The sequence below is a fragment of the Excalfactoria chinensis genome, chromosome 1, assembly GCF_039878825.1.
Source record: "Excalfactoria chinensis isolate bCotChi1 chromosome 1, bCotChi1.hap2, whole genome shotgun sequence".
In the NCBI taxonomy this organism is placed as follows: domain Eukaryota; kingdom Metazoa; phylum Chordata; class Aves; order Galliformes; family Phasianidae; genus Excalfactoria; species Excalfactoria chinensis.
This window is the reverse complement of record NC_092825.1, coordinates 41,018,108-41,039,052: the sequence shown is the minus strand read 5'-3', so window position 1 is coordinate 41,039,052 and position 20,945 is coordinate 41,018,108. Positions and strand designations below refer to the sequence as shown.

The 20,945-nt window shown below is 40.7% G+C and overlaps 2 protein-coding genes across 4 annotated transcripts in view; both read left to right on the top strand.

Annotated features, from left to right (window-relative positions):
* The first annotated feature begins 5,786 nt into the window (after window positions 1–5,786).
* POC1B (POC1 centriolar protein B) overlaps window positions 5,787–20,945 on the top strand; it is a 41,665-nt gene continuing 26,506 nt past the window's right edge. The window contains exons 1-5 of one of the 3 annotated variants that reach the window (XM_072347650.1): window positions 5,787–5,903; window positions 5,981–6,065; window positions 17,708–17,879; window positions 18,635–18,814; window positions 20,109–20,216. In XM_072347650.1, coding sequence (XP_072203751.1) covers window positions 5,889–5,903; window positions 5,981–6,065; window positions 17,708–17,879; window positions 18,635–18,814; window positions 20,109–20,216 — 560 coding nt within the window. In that variant the 5' untranslated portion in view covers window positions 5,787–5,888. Of the gene's footprint in view, window positions 5,904–5,980; window positions 6,066–6,239; window positions 6,306–17,707; window positions 17,880–18,634; window positions 18,815–20,108; window positions 20,217–20,945 lie in introns of those variants that run through there. The other 2 variants (XM_072347670.1, XM_072347659.1) reach the window with 2 other exon arrangements.
* Window positions 6,360–8,361, top strand: GALNT4 (polypeptide N-acetylgalactosaminyltransferase 4). The gene has a single exon (XM_072347641.1). The coding sequence runs from the start codon at window positions 6,492–6,494 to the stop codon at window positions 8,241–8,243; it is 1,752 nt and encodes a 583-aa protein (XP_072203742.1). The 5' UTR covers window positions 6,360–6,491; the 3' UTR covers window positions 8,244–8,361.

Genomic DNA, 20,945 nt, shown 5'->3' with positions numbered 1-20,945 from the left:
CTACAAAAATAACTAATTAGAAGGAACAAACAAAAAAAAAAAAAGCCTTTTGGAAAACACACCCATGGTTACACAAATGCTAATGACTTAAAGACAAATTCTTTGGCAGAGCAACTGCCACTCAGCTTCTAATCTAGACAGTTTTTGATTTACGGTGTAAATTACGCTGTTTCTCTTTACAGGTGTTTCCCTTCAGGCACTTGAAGTTCTCTTACATGTCCTTCAGTACAAATACAAGTTATATACTGAAAAAGGAAAAAAAAATCTTAAAAATCAGCTGCAAGCTACTGTGAACACTAAGAAGTATTTTTAGATTATTGCATTTCTCTACCATGCTTAAGCAATGCCCTATAATGCATCCTTCTTCTCTTGCCCTATTTCAAGGACACCTTCAAGAATCAAGGACACCAAAATCATTTGACCATACATGTAAATTTGTTGCCATCTGCCATCAATCTACACAAATATAACACAAATTCTTCAAGGAATCAAAGTTCTTGACACTTTAATCCATTCCACTATGTAGTTATTGAGCTATAGAACCATGTAGATCTAAAACACGTGCCTTCGAATTCAATTTCTACTTAGAAATGCATGTGATTTGCATGCAGTATCTAACTTGTCTGGCTGGAAAAAGAAATCCAATAAACAAATAAATCCAGATTTTTAGTGAATAGCTATAATCAGGGCAATTCAGTAAGTTGCAACTCCTTTTCACTAAAAGATTTATCTTGGAGGTTATGTAATACATCTGGAAATAGAACGGTGATATATATTACAGACATTACAAATATGAAATGCACCATAGCCATCCACATGAGGCTGCCACCGGTTTTAGTGAATTCAAGCCATTCAATATCCGATAACTTTCATGTATTTTAATAGGATTCCTGAGCTACCTCATTAGCAGATTTAGATGTAAAATGTAAATTAATATTTTAATTAAGCTAATAATACTTAAATACTGGGCAATCTGCCATGTATGCCTTGCTTTGATAAGAGCTACATCAGGCTTTCTACTGCTTACTGAACTATGTAACTGTTATGAGCACTTCACTAATATAAAACTCCTATCAACCATCTCCTTCACCTTTTGTGAAGACTAGAAAGCTGTGACATGAAGTGGATGCGTCTTACTACTGTTCTATCTTATGTTTAGCAGCAATAAGCACCTCATTTGCACAGCAAGAAAATCTACACTTTCTGTAGCTGGAGCGTTTTCTGGCTCCTCAAGCTTTGGAGACCAGCTAACAAAAGGTCTGCTGATCTGATCAGTCATGCTATGGAGATAATTTAATACAGTGATGTATGCATAGAGTATATGAATACAAAACAAATATACCTACCAAGTTTTCCCACTAAAAACTTCTATGAGTGCTCTTCAACAAGCATCTGAGATCAAACAATGTTTTTGAAAGTTTCAAGTGACTTTATTCAAATAAACTATCCTGTTGTCCACAAAAGTTAATTTCCAGTTATTTCTGAGGTATATGTGTCTTAAACTATAAGTAACATCAGACATTTTCTGAATTACCCTCACATTACAAATCTATGTACAGGCTTGCAATCCTTTTATGTTCTACATGTTGTTGGTAAATAGATTTTAATGGGACTTCGATAAGAAAATTCCTCCAAACCAACAGCACTCCACAGTTACTTACGGTCTCGTTTCACAGCTTTTTCTTTTTAATACAGCAGAAAATAAGGCAGGAGATTGGAAAGGTGCAAGGGGCAAAATCTGCAATAGTTCTACAACTGCAAAACAGCCCCAGCACAGGAAGGACATGGAGCTCTTGGAGCAGGTTGAGAGGAGAGCCACTAAGATGATCCGAGGGCTGGAGCACTTCTATGAGGAAAAGTTGAGGGAACTGGGCTTGTTTAGTTTGGAGAAGAGAAGACTCCAGGGAGACCTAACTGTGGCCTTCCAGTACATGAAGGGAGTGTATAAACAGGAGGAGGAATGGCTATTTACGAGGGTGGATGGTGATAGGACAAGAGGAATGGTTTTAAACTGAGACAGGGGAGGTTTAGTTTAGATATTAAGAGGAAGTTTTTTGCACAGAGGGTGGTAAAGCACTAAAACAGGTTGCCCAAGGAGGTTGTGGATGCCCCATCCCTGAAGGCATTCAAGGCCAGGCTGGACGTGGCTCTGGGCAGCCTGGTCTGGTGGTTGACCCTGCACATAGCAGTGGGGTTGAAACTGGATGATCACTGTGGTCCTTTTCAACCCAGGCCATTCTGTGATTCTGTGATTCATATAATCCACATGCCCTGAGACTGCTTTTTCTTCCACCCTCCAACAGCTGAGCTGCAAACCCACACCACCCTGGCAAAGTGGATCTCACCCCCCCCTAACACCCAGGGTACACTGGACTTGCCTGGCTCCCACATGCTGCAGAGCCAGCACCAGTCTCTCCCCACTGCCAAAGGCTCATCCCAGTGACCTGTGGGTTCAGCTGTGTTAGCAGCCACTGCTGATGTGATTGCATAACATAGAACTTGGGCTCTCAGTTTAAGTAGCATATGACATTCAAACTATGTATTAATATTAATGTTATAAAGTCCTCCTATGAGATAGGATGGAATTCTCAGTGGGCTGGTGTGTTCTGTTCATCCCTAGTACTACGTGCATTATTGCCTATATAATTATGAAATAATATGTGATCAACGTAATTACACTGCATTGCATTGCAACATATATGCAAGAAAATTACCGAGTTTGTCTACATGTCCTTGAATTCGACACATAATTTAACTAGGTCCTTCCCTATAGTGACTAGGTAACCTGCATAACTTTGAGCTAAAATCTTAGTGTTCCTCTGTATGCACAAATTCTGTTTGGACATACATACACTACTTAGTATCTGAGAACAGCACCACAGGTTATGAAGCAACAGCTTTCTGAGGCATTATGCTTGGAAGATATTTTCTGATGCACCATCTGTCATTGCCATCACAGCATACAACAACCCAATATAGTGGATTGCAGCTGTATATTGCAGAACAGTCATTCTCAACCTTAAGAAGTTAATGTCAACTCATAATTTTATTAAATTATTAGGAGTTTCGGGAATCAGAAAAATCGTTCTAAAAATAAAATCTATGCATGCTAATGGGAAAAAAAAATCCACATAAAGACTATTAGCTGCCAGCTTTATAGCTACAATTATTATAGCTAATTATATATCTGCAACAAGGGAGTACTTCATCTCCTACAATCATGTGGGAGTCCTCAAAATGCCCTCAGGTGAGGGAAAGCAGCAAGGAACAGATTAACTTTGTAAACCCTGAAAGTTGAGAAACTTTCAGCCAGTAGAAATAGTGATATTCACACTCCTTTCAGTAGTTGCAGTTCTTCCTTCACATTGTGCCTATCACCTGGCACCATGTCAGGAATGTTAGGGTCAGGTACAGATTTTTGTTTATTGGCAGTACTCTAAAATGAGTAGAAGATACTGATCTCCTGGAAATACAGCAGACGTGAAGGCAGTAAAAGGAGAAAGATTCAATAAGACTTAACTCTCATTTATCTCAGCTTGTAAATATAATACCAAGTACTCCTGCCCATTGGCTCCCAGAACACAAGATACCAGAAATACTGAGATACTGCAACACAGAATTACGGAAGCAGAGAGTAATTTCTCTCAGAAAATAGAACACACCAACTTGAACTGGTACTAAAGTTGCTTCCCAGGTGTGTACAGCCCATGGGTACTTGGCTGTTTTCCTACTGATAGGCTTCACTCACAGTCAATAAGTCCTAGGAGAAATGGGATAGCTGGAAAACTTAGTAGTGGTAAGGAGGACAAGTGAGCTCACTGAGGATACTGCAGTGTTCCTACAACGTGGCAGAATGTGGGACACTCAAGGCTTATCATTACCAACTTTTTAATGCTAAATTCTTACTGTGCAATAACTAAGTCATGGAAGCTAACACGGAGGGATGGATTCATGTGCTGTGTGGAAAAACACAGTGCCAAACCAAGAACAAATAATGACATAAAGCTGCAGCTTTACTTAGGTCAAAGTTAAAGGAAACGTATTCCACCATTTATGTTTTGAAAACTTCTCTTAAGCTCTGAAGTTGTAAAGTCAAGTAACCAGTATGCACTGAAAGGACTGACTAGAAGATAATAATGGAAACCTTTTGCACATACTCGTGATAATCCTGCTTTTTCCAGCATTTTTGAAATGCTATTTTAAATCTAAACTTCATGGTTAAATATAATTGATTTGGAGCTGTTCTGTAACTGACCAATCTTACACGTTGGCCTAATTACTAACCTGATTCTATAGATGTTTGAGTTCAATGTCAGATGAAACACTGTAAAAATGCAGGCTAGATTAAAAAAAAAGAAAAAGAAAAAAAGAAAATTGCAGTATAAGCTATTTCTTCATGAATGCCTGCACAGTGAACAACAGTTTGACAGCAATCATAGCCCTCCATTTGCCAATTACTGTCACCTATTTCTCCTAGCATAACTATTGGAGCAGTATTTTCCCCTTGAGATTGGTTTCCTTATCTTAAGGATTTGCAAGGCTGCATAATCATTCACACATTCTCTAGTAACAGTTACGTTTTTGTTGTTTAAACAGAACAAAAAGTCTACTTGTGCTTTTTTAAAGCATTGCAGCTGGGAAGCCCTACTGTATCATGGGCCACATCAAAAGAGGGGTGGCCATCAAGACAAGGGAAGCGATTGTCCCCCTCTCCTCTGCTCTTCTAAGGCCCCATTTGGAGTACAGAGTCCAGCTTTGGGCCCCCATCACAGGAAGGACAGAGAGTTGTTAGAACGAGTCCAGAGGAGGGCCACAAAGATGATCAGAGAGCTGGAGCACCTCGCCTACTGACAAAGGTAGAGGAAGCTGGGCATGCTCAGCCTGGAAAAGACTCCAGGTAGACCATACTGCAGCCTTTCAGTATGTAAATGGAGTTTATAAGCAAGAGGAGAACAGACTTCTTAGGTGTGAAAACAGTGGTAGGACGAGGTTTAAAGAACGAGAGACTGAGGTTAGATGTTAAGGGGAAATTCTTTATTCCAAGGGTGGTGAGGCAGTGGAACAGGCCACACAGGGGAAACTGTGGATATTCCATCCCTGGTCCAAGGCCATGTTGGATGGGATCCTGGGCAGCAAGGTCTAGAGGGTGGCAAGCCTGCCCATAGCAGGGAGTTGAAAATGAATGGACTTTAATGTCCTTTCCAACCGCCTGCTGAATTCAAAATTGCTCATTGAGGTGTTACATAGAGTTGTTCTGCATTAATTTAAGAAAGAACCAGGCTGTGTGGGCCATAACTTCCACCAGCTCTGAAGGTTTTGTCCTCTCCCCAGCTCTGCTGAAGGATGAGGCAGATAAAAGCACAGATAGATTTAGAAACAGATGCACAACAACAGACTGACTCCTGACATCTCCTTCATGCACTCCTTGCCACCTAATCCCGGACATAAGCCTTCACGCTCAGCCTTTCTGCACTGCCCAGACGGTAGCTACCCAAAGGCTTCCTAAAGCTTCCCTCTTGTCCTAGCCTCCTCAGGCGCTACAGGCAACGGAGCTGCAGCTGCTCTGAGCACCAGCAGCCAGCCAGAGCTCTCCTCACGGGGCAGCAGGTCAGCACTAGGGCCGCACAGCCCAGCAGACGTTGAGGAGCCCGCTTCACGGGGCGAGCCGTTCCCGGGCAATCGAGTACCGATGGCGAGGCCGCAGGGAGGAGAAGGGGTGCCGGCAGGGCACAGCTCCGCCCCGCTCCGCTCCCCCCGCGAGGCCGCCAATGGGCGAATCGCAGGACGCGAGGCGGGCGCCGCAGAGGAGCTCGGGGTTCGACCGGCCGCGCCTGGAGCGCGCGGGGTTTGAGGCGCCGCTCGGGCGGCCGCAGCAGCCCGCTCCGCCCATGGCCTCCGCGCTGGTAAGGGAACGGGGACCGGGGGCGGTGGAGGGCGCGGGTCTCTGCCACGGCTCTGACGGAGCTCTGCTTTCTCTCAGGAGGACCCGGTCTTGATCCGTCCCCTCAGAGGCCACGGGGCGGCGGTGACGGGTGTCTCCTTCAGCGCGAGCGCCGCGGAGCTCGGTGAGTATGCGGGGCGGGGGCGGCTCCCCCCTCCCGCCGGACTGAGCCGCGCCGGCTGCGGTTCCGGGAGCGGGTCCGGGGGCGGGGCGGCCTCCCGCGCCGGCCGGGCGGGCGGTGAGTCTCTGCCCCTTCCTTAAGCGACAACTTTTTGAGCAAACCACAGGACGGGGGAGGGGTTTGTCCCGCCATGAGAGGGGAGAAGGAGGAGGGGGAGGAGGAAGTAAGCAAGCGAGCGAGCAAGTAAGCGAGAGCGGTGCCGGGGCTGTGTGGGCGGGGGTTGCGCCGTGCCTTTCTGCTGCCCCCTCGTCTCCCCGGCCCGACCTGCCGCACTCCCGGTGTCTGTCCGAGCCCCGCACGGGGGCGTGAGGGAAGCCGGCGGCGGCTCCTCGAGCTCTGCTCCGCGAGGGGCTGCTGCGAGGGGCTGCCATGAGGATCCGGCTGGCGAGAAGGTGGACGTGGGTCCGCAGAAGCTGCGCGTTGCTGGGCTTCTTGATGGTCGCCTACTTCGCGTTGGAGCTGTCGGTTTCTTCTTTCGGTGCCTCCCTCGCCGGGGAGAGCATCTCCAAAGGGAAATGGGAGCGGCGTTTTACGGACGGAGCAGATGAGGCGGTGGATTTGGCTCGTCCGGTTTATGACAAGTCCCCGCCCGATTCTTACGCCCCGGGAGAGTGGGGCAAAGCCACTCGCCTGCAGTTGAGCCCCGAGGAGAAGAAACAGGAAGCAGAGCTTATCGATAAGTATGCAATTAATATTTATGTGAGTGATAAAATCTCTCTCCATCGGCACATTGAAGACAATCGACTGAGTGGCTGTAAAACGAAATCTTACGACTACAGAAAGCTGCCCACAACGTCTGTTGTAATCGCCTTCTACAATGAAGCCTGGTCCACGTTGCTGCGGACAGTACACAGTGTTCTTGAGACTTCTCCTTCAGTGCTTCTGAAAGAAATTATATTGGTGGATGACTTGAGTGATAAAGTGTATTTGAAAACTGACCTGGAGAAGTACATAAGCAGTTTGAAAAGAGTTCGTTTAATACGCACCAACAAACGGGAAGGATTGGTTCGCGCGCGCTTAATTGGAGCTACCTTTGCTACTGGTGATGTCCTGACGTTTCTTGACTGTCACTGCGAATGCGTCTCCGGTTGGTTAGAACCATTGCTAGAGAGGATTGCTGAGAATGAGACTGTTGTCATCTGTCCTGTTATCGACACCATCGACTGGAACACATTTGAGTATTACATGCAGTCAGCGGAGCCCATGATCGGGGGCTTCGACTGGCGACTGACATTCCAGTGGCACTCAGTGCCGAAACACGAACGGCTGAGGCGCAAATCTGAAATAGACCCAATCAGATCCCCAACTATGGCTGGGGGCTTGTTTGCTGTCAGCAAGAAGTATTTTGAGTACCTGGGTACCTATGATACGGGAATGGATGTCTGGGGAGGAGAGAACTTAGAGTTATCATTTAGAGTGTGGCAATGTGGAGGCATGCTGGAAATTCATCCGTGCTCCCATGTAGGCCATGTGTTTCCAAAGCGTGCTCCGTATGCTAGACCGAATTTCCTTCAGAACACGGCACGTGCTGCTGAGGTGTGGATGGATGAGTATAAAGAACACTTTTACAACAGAAATCCTCCAGCGAGGAAAGAAAACTATGGAGATATTTCTGAGAGAAAGCTACTAAGAGAGCGTTTGAAGTGCAAGAGTTTTGACTGGTATTTGAAAAACATCTTTTCTGAGTTGCATGTACCAGAAGATCGTCCTGGTTGGCACGGTGCTGTCCGCAGTGTAGGCATATCGTCAGAGTGTCTAGACTATGTTTTACCAGAGCATAATCCTACTGGGGCTCACCTTTCTCTCTTTGGATGTCATGGTCAGGGTGGAAATCAATTTTTTGAATACACATCAAATAAGGAGTTTAGATTTAACTCTGTAACGGAGTTATGTGCTGAAGTCCCTGAGCAAGAGGATTTCATAGGCATGAGGAGCTGCCCAAAAGATGGATCTCCTGTCCCGGAAATTATTATATGGCATTTCAAAGAAGATGGGACTATTTATCATCCTCATTCTGGGAAGTGCCTTACTGCTTTTCGTACTGCTGAGGGCCGTGCTGATGTGGAAATGAGAACTTGTAATGCTGCAGATAAAAATCAGATGTGGAAATTTGAGAAATGATTGCTAGCGGTAGTAAGAATCACATTGAGCAGAGTCTCCAAGGTTTTTACGTATGCGAGCAGATAGCAACGTTTGATTACATACCTTGGAATGTCTTCAGATGTGTCTGTCCTGTAGCGGTGTAGGAACTATCTGCTGTGGTGAACTATTATGGAAAGCAAAAGCAAATGCTGGGAGTTAGTTTTCTTAAACGGTGATTTACATTTCTAATGCCTTCTATTTTTGTAAAATTTTGACCAATTATTTTCTTATTTTGGTCTCTCTTGTTTATGGGAAAACAAATCCTCTTGAGTGGACTAAGGAGGGATTTTTCTCATTGTTTACTCTTAAGAAAATGAGTGCATTAAACTTGCACGGTAATGTTACGTGCAAGTAAAAGGTTTGTACTTACTGAAGTAAAATTGAGGTTCTTGTATTTGCAGATTCATCATAACAGACATATCTATCGCCCTAAGTTATACTACTGTAGCATGTGATTGAATTGATGTTGATGTGGAAAGCTGCACCTGAAGTCTTGGAATATTCTGCAGTTTTCTAGGGAATTTACATGCTATTAAGGGTTTTAGGGTGACCTCTACCTATAATACTGCATTGAAGAGAAGGAAGGACTTTTTAGTGTGTGGATTTGGGTACAGTTTTGCAGTCTTGCTCCTGTTCTGTAAAACTTAACCTGGTCAGGGTGAGTCTCATGTTTAGAAAAGAACATAGTAGCAGTGAAACCAAGGATGTGCTAGAGGTGCTGCAAATGGGAAGAAATAAGTGGTTAGAATTATGATTCTGCTCGAATGCTCAGAATTGCACTAGCTACTGCTGTTTCTTTGCTATGTATTTCATATTTACATCACTGTGTACGTTTTTCATTGAGTTTGGCTTCGTAGAGGCTCAAAGTTTGTGTGACTGTGCCATGTATCCATTTGTATTTTAATGAATCTTACACGTTTAAGACCGGCAGCAAAGTAGAGGGAAGAAGTACAAAGGAAAAATTGGGCTGACTTATTTTGTGTTACATATTTGGCACCAGCTGTCATGCTCTGCGCACTCAGGAGAGTTTGGAAATAATGCAGCATACACAGCTTCTTTCTCTTCACTGAAGTGTTCTGGGAGGCCTAGTCTGGAGTTGCTGGGGTGAAGAGGGCTGGAAAGGCAAAGGAGAGATCAGATGAAAAGAAGATGTCCTGTGAATCATATAACAAATCTTATTAATGTTTTCTGTGTCTTTGAGTAACACTTTGAGTAACATTGGTTCTAGAATCACGTCACTGATTAGCTTTCAGTGTGATTATAGATTGTAGATGTGACAGATATGTTTTTTTTGAATTTGAAAAAGAAATCTTGATTCTGTGTTTTTTAGCTATATACAATTAAGTTGAACTCTTATCTTAATGTTTTGGGCATTCTAACTTTGTTTGTTTCCTTACACTGAAGTGGTGCCACAGTATAGTGATCCTTCACTCTGGGCTGGTGGGAACTTGAAGTTTGAGCATTAAGAATCTGGATAAAGACACTTGAGGTACGCAGTAGATGCATGTTTGGTAAAGGCGTTGCTAAGTAGAATGGTTAAAGGGGAGCAAGTGAGACCTGAAGTAGGTGAATATATTGAAGATAATAAAGCAAGAGTTAGTAAAGATATATGGTTGAATCTAAGTGATCTTAAAGAATTGAAGGGTTTTGGTGCAAACAGGCTGAGATTGAAGGGGAGCAGAGGAAGAAAATTCAGAGTGGGGGATACATTTGAATCATGCTCAAAATGCTTGCCACTGTGTGGCATGGGTTGTTTTAAGCCTTTAACTTATTTCTGGGAGGTTAGTTCCAACTTATTTTTTTTCCTCTTTTTAGTTTGTTTTGTTTTTCTTCCCCCCCCCCCCCCCCCCCCCCCCAACACAATTTTGGGGTAAAAGGGAACTTCTTTACTATATAAGGGAGACATTCCTGAAAAATTCCATTCCACTGCAGTAAGGAATTATTTTGCAGACCTACGAGTTATGAATCATGTATCAAATTGTAAAAGGCAACCAGTCATTCCGTACTGGAGGAGCAAATCACACAAAGTAGGTGCTTTTGTGAGAAGCTTGCGGTAGGCTGTTAATATTCAGTAGGTACAACAGTAAAAAGGCCTGGGCTCTCCTACATGACTGAAGCATCAGTGGTATATGCAATGCGTGTTTCCTTAGATGAAAGGAAAGAGTGCGAATATCGACTATGCAAATTTTATGCAATTAACTTTTTTTTAGGACTTGACAAAAACTATATTTTGTATAAAGAACTACCTTCATGTTAAATCTGACATTCAAAGTGTTCCTTATCTATTTAAGCAATAAATCAAAGTGAATCTGCCTCTTAAAGTTTAAAAACTTGTTCTGTGTGTACTTGAACCTTTCTTCCTTCTCCCCACCACCTCCCATTCCGTTTTTGTGGTTATTTAAAACATAAATAGAACTTCGAGGACTGGGGGAAATAAAACCAAAAAAGGCAAAAGTAAACAACGTGGCCTAAGTAAACAATCTGGATTTCAGACATAAAGTATATGTTTTCACCCAAATGGAGGAAAAAGTTGAAATGGGGGAAGTGGGCAAGGAAAGAAGGAAAGAGAAAAGGCTTTCCATTCCCAGTTCAGCTAGTCTTGAACTGGGTTGTTGCAATTGTACAGGAATTCTCTAATCTGGCTATTTTCCAGTGTCTGCAGATTCCTGGAAAATCTGAAACTGTGGAAGATTTTCTGTTCTGTTGAACTTCAAAAATATAAGGAGCACTTGTGTATATTTTAAACTACTGACTTTTAAAGTGACTTAAGAAGCTGAATGTGAACTTAACACTGAATAAATGTGAGATTACTCTGAGGTTTCTCTTGAAAAATAAAATCCAGAATGATAATTAAATGTTGGCTAGTGTGTTGTTTTCTTTTTACATGTATTGATTTTCTCTGCCGCTTGTATAAATGCGTACGCTGTACATTGAAAATGCCATGATCTTTGTGGGAGCTATTAAAATTTCCTCATGTGGAGTCCACTATTAGAATCCCAGATGAGTTACTTTGTCAGAGGTTTAATTGCTAACTCTATCTTGAAGTAGGGAGTTTTTGGAATCACTGTTAACTGTGTTTGTACTGTGACACTACACCTTATCGCAGTGTGATTTGCAACGTTGCTGTAAGGTGTGAGATTTTCCTGTTTGTATTGTTGTTCTTCAAATATTCACACAAATATCTTTGTTCTCTATTTAACGTGTAATCCTTGCACTGGGTGATATTGTGCTGAGCCTGTTTCAGTATGCAAAGGGGAGGAAGGGCAAAGGAAAGGGTGACCAAGTGGTGCATTTAGCTGGGAAGGCCTTGCTATGCTTATCCTTTCTGATCTTTTGCACAGCTTTATCTTATAGCCACCACTGGGGTGTTCCAGGAAATGGAAGCTTAGTAGGTAGTTCCATCCTGAGGTACCTTGTGTTTAATTTTCTCTATCCATATATACATACATACATTTCATGATGGAACATGCACTGCAGTTTGAAGATTTCTTGTAGTACTGGTGTTTGTTGCACCACTCCTGATGGAGCTGAAATTGTAGTACACAAAATGTTGGACCCGTGTTGTATTATCAGAGGATATGGAATCATGTATTTTGAATGGAAGCACTAAGTGCTGCCATGGTGGTGTGACAGAAAATGGCAATCAAGCACAGCTCGTTTGGATAAGTACTCTAGTTTGTAAGGCCTTGTTTTCACATCTGCCAGGGCACACAGGTAGAGTCTGAAACTGCACATTAACAACTCCACGTTAACTCAGGATAAAGTATTACCTCTGTTGTAGTTTTTTGTTGTTGTTGTTGTTTTGTTCTTCTGTATGCAATTCCAAATGTCTAATAAGTTAAAGTAACCATCTTCACATTATTCAAATGGAGATAATTAAGTCTAGGTTTCACGTTTTATTCTATGAAAGGAAATTTTTTGTTCATTTACTTGTTACTTTATTTAGTTCACCAGTTTCTGGCAGTGCTGTTGCACATAGTCTCCAATTCAAAAAGCATTCCTTGTCAGAGATAATCTTATCTAGGTAAGTATGATGAGCATAGTTCCTGCTGACAGTTATCTGTACTGTGCTGGAGCACTTTGAGTATTTGCTTTTGTGTCTCAGAACTAACTATAAAATATATAAAGAAAGATGGGAACTACAGATACCAAAGTTAGAGTCTTGTTGGATGAGCAGTTGGGCTTAGGATAAAGTTAGGAATTCAGGGCTTCCATGTTTGAACTAAAAGCCTGAATTGAATGCGCAATAATTGTGTGGGGGCTTTTTGTCATTAAAAGTAGCTAAAGTTGACAATCAGGTGAATCCAGGGGAAATAATCAATTTAGGGTTTGTGATTTCTCCAAAACATGTACTGCAGGTATGTGAAGATGGGCTGTGTTCTCTGTGTTCTCAAGACATGTTCATGGCACAGCTCCCAAGGAATGCTGTGTGGCAAGCTGAAGAGGATCAGTGTGAGGCTGCTGCCAGCATTGGGTGGAAGACCCAAGAAGGAGAGGATAATAGGGAAGTACTTCAGGCAAATCTCAAGGCAGCACAGGGCACTGCTGTTAGCATACCAGACTGAGCAGGGAGCCTTGGTATATGAGCTGCCTGTGCCCAGGTCACCACCTGGCTTTTCAGCAGGACTGTTTCAGTGGAAATGTTTTGCTCCTGAGTCGATCAGTAATCAAACCATAATTCTGAAAAGGGATATACTATGTAGAACTGGGAGAAGGAGCTAAATTATACTGCCTTGGGTATTGATAATGGGAGTCCCTGCATGGCTTGTGATTGAATTCTGCTCATGTTGCCTTGAAGCTTTGAGCTCCATGCTCTGTGAGAACAATGGGAAAAGATTAAAAGACTGTTTCTGTAGCCCCATAAAGACTGTGCTTCTGAACTTTCCTTACCTTCTTCCTGCCGAAGAAGATAAACTGGTGTGGTCAGTAGAGAGTAGTGCTCTTTGTTTCCTTTCTTTTCAGTTGAACCCTTCTTTGCTTGACACTGGTGCATGTAGTGTAAACAGTAACGTTCCAAGCTGTCATGGCAAAGCGTTGAAAACATGGCTTACTCAAAACCTCTGTGAAGTTTTATAACTTATTTTTAAACTTCGTAACGTTCATAGAGATCCATGAGCGTTGTTTCAGATTTTTTTAGTTTGAAGCATATGAAGAGGCAGAATGTTTTCTGTTAAGTGTTTTCTGAATCAGGCATGTGTTGCACAGCCGGATTGTGTGTATGCGTCTATAGGGAAATGTTGACCTCTAGTTGGACTTGAGCTGACCTCTGGGAGATCTGCTGCTCATTCCCTGATGAAAATATTATCAGGCAGAAATTAAATAAAATAAAAGTTTGTTGTTAATAGATTAAATAGAGCAACATACTAGCAGGGATCCAGGATGAAAGGATTTTCTTCAATTATGTTTCCCTGGTTTTATTTAAAGTGGGGTTAATAGCTGAGATGAAGATCTGCCAAGTATTTCAAAGTATGTTTGATTAAAACCTCTAGTTCTAATTAATAAACTGGAAGTCTATCAGATGGATATCTACTACCGTTCTTGAATATGTTATTCAGTGCAATACTTGCCCTTCCTAGTAGCTGGAAAATGTGCCTAGAGAAATAGTGCTTCATTACAGGTCATGAATCATTTTTGTTCACGGCTCACAGCAATAACGAAACACAAAGATGAAGACAAATTGAAAGATAGAAAGTGACCAAAGAGAAAGCATGACTGAGAACCAAGGTAGTTTGTGTCCTTTTTGCCTGTCAGCATTCTTTTAATGTGAAAAATTGGAGGGGATTTTTAAGTGTCACGAACGTATTTGAAATGAACAGTAGCTGATGGTGATAGTTATAAATACCTTGATATATTTAACTGAACAGAGAAAGTAGATTAAGAGGTAGGGGGAAAATACAAGGAGATTCATTCTATGTGCACTCACTAGAGAGTTTTTAACAAGCTAAGTAATGGATTCAGCATCAATCAGTTTCCAGTCAAAATATTTATTTTCTTCATCGATATTCTGTAACTCAGACAAATAGTTGTCTTTTGCGTAGGAAAACCACAGTAGTCAGAAGAAATCCTTCAAAAAAGAACAAAAAAACCAAACCAACCAACAAACAAAAACCCACGAAGCTAATGAAAGATGTGTCTGTGTGTGGTTTCAGGCTGGTGGCAATACTGTTGGGTACTGAGATTGTCTCTGTAACATTAACGCTGATAATGTGAGAGCCTGTGTGCAGGCTGAGCCCTGGAGACACATTTCATCATGTGTGTACATACCACATCCATCAATGGGTGTGAAGGTGCCGTACTAAACATGCCTAAAGACGCATGTTCACGCCGCACAGCTCAGCATACGTGGTGTGCATGCCACACATGTGAATACACCTGTTAGCATCGTGTCTCAACTGGACTTTTACCCAATATATTCCTCAGGATGCCTGTTCACCCATTTCTCATTCCAGTGTGCTGTACCGTGTCCGTTTGTATGCATTCACATTGTGTTCCTCATCACAATTGAGCATGTGTGTCTGGTAAGAAAAGCAGAGCTTGGTTTCATTGCAAAGTATCTTAACCGTTTTTCTTGGCTTATTGAAAGCCCAGGCGTTTGTTTAGAGAACAGGAGCAAAGCAGTGTGTAAACTTGACCTTTGCATTAAATCCAGGACTCTGTTCTTTAATATTCCCTTCTATTATCACACATGACCACAAAACAAATTTTCAAGCGTTACCTCAGACTTGGGTGTGTGTGCAGAAAGCCGAGTTTATGAACTGGACTAAGTTGCACACTGAAGTAGCCTCAGAGTGGTTTTCAGCTTTCATCTTTGTAGTTACATGTTGCAGATGGTCAGATATTATCATTGCTACGGAAGTGGCATTGGTTAGTATTTTTTCTTCTCTAAATGGAGTGCTGGTTATATTGTGTTCCTGGGAGGAGAATGTGCTGCAGATCTCTGATATAGCCCCCTTTCAAAAACTGCTTTGGACCTCCTATGTTCCTTTTGTTTCATTTCTGATGCTTTAAATTAGCAGTGGAGATCTGTATGGGCCCAGTACAGGTGTGGTAACAGGAAGCCAAATGTTAGGTTACTGCCATATGTAGCAAAGTGCTAGCAGGAGGTAATGTCAAGGTCTGGTCTGTGACCCTGCAGGACCCCACATAAGCTGTGTTGGAAGGTTCTTGATCCTCTCCTTTTGCACGCTTAAGTGTATGCACAGTGTGAACTTGAGACAAGAAAAATGCATCAAAAGATGAAGAAACAATTCCTAAGGTACTGTGCCAGAATAAATTGGGGAAGCAGTGTTATAAAGCAGACAAAATCCTTTGAAGTGGAATAAAGAGAAATAGAAGAGTTAATTTGATAGAACTGTTTTCTGCCATACATTTAACACGTGTACAACTTTTTAAGATTGGTACTGATAATAGAAATTACTTTCAACAACTGTATTGCCCTTCAGACTCCTCCCTGAAATAAAATATTTGACTTTAGAGCAGAAAGATTAGGTATTTACATACACCAAAGTCAATTTCAACCTCCTTGGATAGGTCTGAGGCATATTCATGGTAAGGGGACCAAACTTCCTCTGCAGCCCAGGGGCAAAAGTTAGACGTGGGCTCAAAGGTTTGATTTAGTTTCTTTCCCTGGTCTTATGCTTCTCAAATACGGATTCACATTGCTTTGGGAAAAGAATTCTGCGTCCGGTCTGTCAGTTACTGTGCAAGTTCTGAACTCCATTGTTCTGCTCCTGGAGTGGTGTTAACTGGGCTTGAACTGCAGCGACAGAGACAATAAATAGCCTTTATATTCTTGGTAATGAGGTGGTGACTTGAAGAGAGAAACCTGCCTAAGGATGGAGAAAGGATGCTGTTTCAGCACAGGCCGTGGGGAGTCTAAAGGAGGAGCAAGGAATGTGTTTGTAGGTGTCCCAGGAAAACAAGAATGTCACTGCTCGTGTCATTAGCCATGAGATAATCTTTCTGTGAGAGAGCAAACAGCGAGAAACCAGGCTTTAAATTTATTATTCTGTCATCTCTTAAAATATTTCCTTTAGTTTTAGAACTGAAAGCAAGGAAGGACAGTATTTGAAGGCCTGTCAGCAGTCTGTGAGGTACTTATTCATTTTCCATAGTTAATTGGCAGTTCATACATTATTAATTTTAGGAAACATCAATCTTGTCTGTTCCATGTTTTTGACTCCTCCAAATTCTATTTTGGCTTACTTTTCACTTTTTTTTTTTTTTTTTTTTTTTTTCCTCTTGTTTATGCCACTCTAGGTGATATTTTTCTGAATCAAAGACAAAAACAAAAATCACTCAAGTGCCTTTAGTAAAAACTTACTGTGAAATAAAGAGACCAGAAAAGTTGGAACGGGGGTGTGGTTAAACATTGTATACTTCTGTCAGATTTACATCTACTGATACGAGTATTGGAAAAGTCTGGTTCCACGTCTTTTAGCAGAAGCCATTTGGGGAGGAAAATGCTATCTCTCAGCCAAGTCTCAAAGGAGAGTTTAAAGTCTAATATTTTATTTAAGGTTTGCCTTGCTATTATTATTATTATATGCTAATAAGCAGACTTCATTTCTTCAATTGCTGCCAGTGCTATGCTGGTGCCTGAAATAGGCTTGCTGGGAAGAGAAGACCCATCTCTCTTTTTTCTCTTTTCCCTTTTCTTCATTCTTGAGTCTCTAGAAAGTCATTTTACTTCTTCCCTTCCTCCTTCTATAGTAATGATTTTTTTTAAAATGGGAGGTATGTTAAGTTGATAGTGTAATCAACTTGTAAGATGACTGGAAAAACTGAAAGCTGTGCTGTTTTCTAATATCAGACCAAAAAAGTTTACATCACATTTTGAGCTATCCAAATCCTAGTATTGAAAATTGCATTCTTAATTAGAATTGCAGAGTTAGTTATCATCTTTAGATACACATTCTTTAGATGCACATCTCAGTTTAGGTATTTGAAGTGTTAGAAATTTTATCTTGATTTTAAGATTGTCTGTTTCTTCTGAGCTAAGTAGTAGGTGCTAAAAAAAAATAAATACATAAAAACTCCATCTCAGAGAACAAAGTTTCTGAACTTATCATTGAAAAGTTTATCTTGTTTTTAGTGACATTCTTAGTATTTGGTAACACTGTATCTGGATTCATACTCATGATATGCATGATGTTCAGCTTGTTTGCTATATATGTGGGAGAGCTAGCTGTTAAGCATTATTAGCTTTCACTTCTCCAGTCTTTTTATATCTTTGCCATAAACCGGTGGTGATGTTTCTGGCTGCCAAGCTTGTATTAAGGCCAGGCAAATGGAACTATCAATTGAAACCCAGTAAATTCTCCCTCCCCTAATGTCCTCCCAAACTAGCAAGTGGATGGTGAATCCATATCTGTAATCATTTGCTCTGAGTTTTCAAATAACAATTGGCAGACTCATAATATGTTTTAATCATTTCTTGCCAGCTACCTCTTCTTTGGATAAGTGTCTTATGATATGGAAGCTGAAGAAACAGTGCAGAGCTTACAAATTTGTAGGTCACACGGATGCTGTGACCAGCGTGAATTTCTCACCAGAGGGACAGCTACTTGCTTCATCTTCCCTGGATCGTACTGTCAGACTGTGGATTCCTTGCATGTGAGTGTCACTGGGAGGTGCTGGCTGTACATTTCTTTAACGTGTAGTGTGAATATTGGGGCCCTTTCATAGTAAATGTTTATGTTTGCTTCCTACATCCCTGCTTGAGTATTGACAGATACAGAAGAGCACAGGTAGTGTGCTGCTTTACTGATAATTCTTCCAGGGAATAGTTTGCAGTTTAGACACTGTGATGTCAGGAGTCTGCAGGAATACACTTGATAATATATTTCTGGATTAAAGGGTGTATTTCTTTTAGAACTACATGACTGTACTTCCTTTTGGAGAGACAAATGATGAAAGAAACAAAAAGCATTTCTAATGAAAATATTGTACTTGATTTGTCATCTCAGACTTATTTTCAAGCAGTTTGTAATTGTGAGCTCTCCAGGATGATCTTGGAAGGACTGGTGTTGTTTTAATTCTTAAACATTTTGTTGATTACTGTATCAAAGTATTTAATAAATCCTTTTTCAAATACTGCATGGGGGCTGGTACTGATAGTTGCAATAATATTGATCATCTTAAATACGATCGCTTTTAAGTCTGTATTCTAATATTTTTCCTGCAAGTAAGGCAAATATATATATATATATATATATACATATATAGGCAGCAATGATGTAGCCAGTGTGTATTGCTTTTTTTTTTTTGTTTGGATGAGGTGTAGTCTTCCAAGTAGATAATTTGTGTGTGTGTGTGTGTGTGTTTTTAACCCAATTTTTATTTAATGTTATTGTTGTGTTTTTTTTCAGTCACGGCGAATCGTCAGTACTGAAAGGTCATACAGCATCTGTTCGTAGTGTGAGCTTCTCACATGATGGCCACCTTCTAGTTTCAGCATCCAATGATAAATCAGTGAAAATATGGAGTGTTCAGCGTCGACGCCTTTTGTTTTCACTGTTTCAGCACACTCACTGGGTTCGCTGTGCCAAGTAAGCTTTGGTTTTACTCTCTGCAGAGGGGGTTTCGTGATGGATTCTGCGTTCAGAACTCCTTGCAAAATGTTTTTATTTCCTAAAACAGAACTAAGAGAGGAAAAATCTGTGAATGGTGTAAGCTGATCTATCACTAATAATAAGATTATAATAAACCAGTATCTCACAGGCACAAGTTTTGTCTATATCTCCAAATTAAAATCTGAATGTTTCCTCAGTATCAATATGTGCACATAGTAAATTAGTCACTGATTCTTAATCCTTTTACTCTAAAGGACATTTCGGTCTTATATACTGAGTAAGGAACATTTAAGTCATACATCATGGAGTATCCTGTCTCCTTCCACTATCCTGTATATATCTGTGCTCTGGTAACAACTTACTTTGTAGCATTCACTTATGTCTAGTTTCATTATTCATGGCAGAGTTTTCTTAACTATTCTTCAAACAGTAAAAAGGTCATGAGTCAAAATGAGTTAAATTTAAAGGACTTTAGAAGGTAAAATAAAGTCTTTGTACTGAAAGCTAAGATTAACATCCCATTTAAGGCAGAGCAGATCTTCAAAGACAAAAAAAGAAAGATCATTCTTTCATAATATGTTTCCATATTATTGGCAAATCTCCAGCTAAGAGGCCCACTTTAAACATCTTGGAGAAGAAACATAATACTTGTAAAGCCCTACAAAATTCCAAAGTATCTAATCTTGAAAGGAAAAATGGAAGCTGTCGGAAATAGTATGTCAGTGTACGTGGGTAGCGTTCTGAAGTCCTTGTGCAGTTGATTGTTATGTAGAAATAGTAAAGATTAGTGAAATTATAGACATATCAATTTTATTGTTTAAAAACCTAGTCTGCTAAACCAAGGAATGTTTTGATGACAGTTCGGAATTTGAGAGAGAACTCACAGGGGATTATATATGTAGGTTAAAATTGGATGCAAGGTTCTACTTTGTCCTCTTTTGCCTATAGTTTTGTGTAATTATCTCACAGGTATCTGAAATGCCAACCTTAGGTTGCCGTTACTGTTGTTTTCCTCCTTCCATCACTTATGGATCTTAATATTAATCTTGTATTTATTGTAGTTGCCTGTGAAATGGAAAAGCAAAAGTGTAGAGGGAGGTTTACAGTTTTATTACTTCCTGAGAAATATGAGAAATTCAAATGTTCTTTGAATGCTATACATTTTAATTCTGGGCAGACTTTTCTGGTTCCAGTGCTTTGCTGCTTATGTCTAGAATACAATGTGACTGATACTTCTCAGACTAGTAATCTATACATTTGCATGTTCCAGATTTTCACCTGATGGAAGACTAATAGCATCTTGCAGTGAGGACAAATCTGTGAAGATCTGGGATACAATAAATAAAACATGTATTGATAGTTTCATAGATTATGAAGGGTAAGTGTTTCTATAAAACAAAGTGTAAGTATATAGTTCTAATAAGATTAAATCTGTGTTTTGCTAATGTGTGCTATTGAAGATTGGTTGTAAGTTCTTCTACCACCCATATAAGCTAAAATAATTAATTTTAGCATTTTCCTAAATAATAAACTAGCTGCATCTATCCAGCTGTTTTCCCATAGTTAAGAAATAGCACAGAGAGTCGTTAGATTGTTCTTGGATTACTAAACACTTTCATGTTTATTTGGGTTAGATAATGCTATTTAATATTGGAATTCTCAGAGTTCTCTACTTGCTGTTGACAAGGACTGTATTTTGTTAGCTTCAGTAATCTGCCACATCAATGTATGGAGACGCTTATTTTACTTCCTACTTAAAAACTCTTGATTCTTCTGTACCTCAATGCCATTATGGTCAGGAATAGATTTTGTAGCATTTTCTTCTAGGATCTTTGTACGCCAGTATCAGTTGTGGATATCTGAGTCAGTGAGCTGTCCTTTTTAAAAAATATACAACAAATAACCAGATTACAGTCTCATCAACCTTAATGAGTCTATGATTTGTCAGGCACATTTTGTTTACTCGTGCTTATTTAAGTTCTTTGGAAACTCAAGTAAGGTATTTCTCACATACTCCATGTTAATACTTTATTTAAAAAAGAAAAAAACAACAAACACAAATATTTCTACCAAAACAAATAATCGGTCTATTTTAATGAATTATATT

Bases quoted from the DNA above. Each gene is read 5' to 3' on its own strand.
- GALNT4 (XM_072347641.1), top strand. From the start codon at position 6,492: ATGAGGATCCGGCTGGCGAGAAGGTGGACGTGGGTCCGCAGAAGCTGC.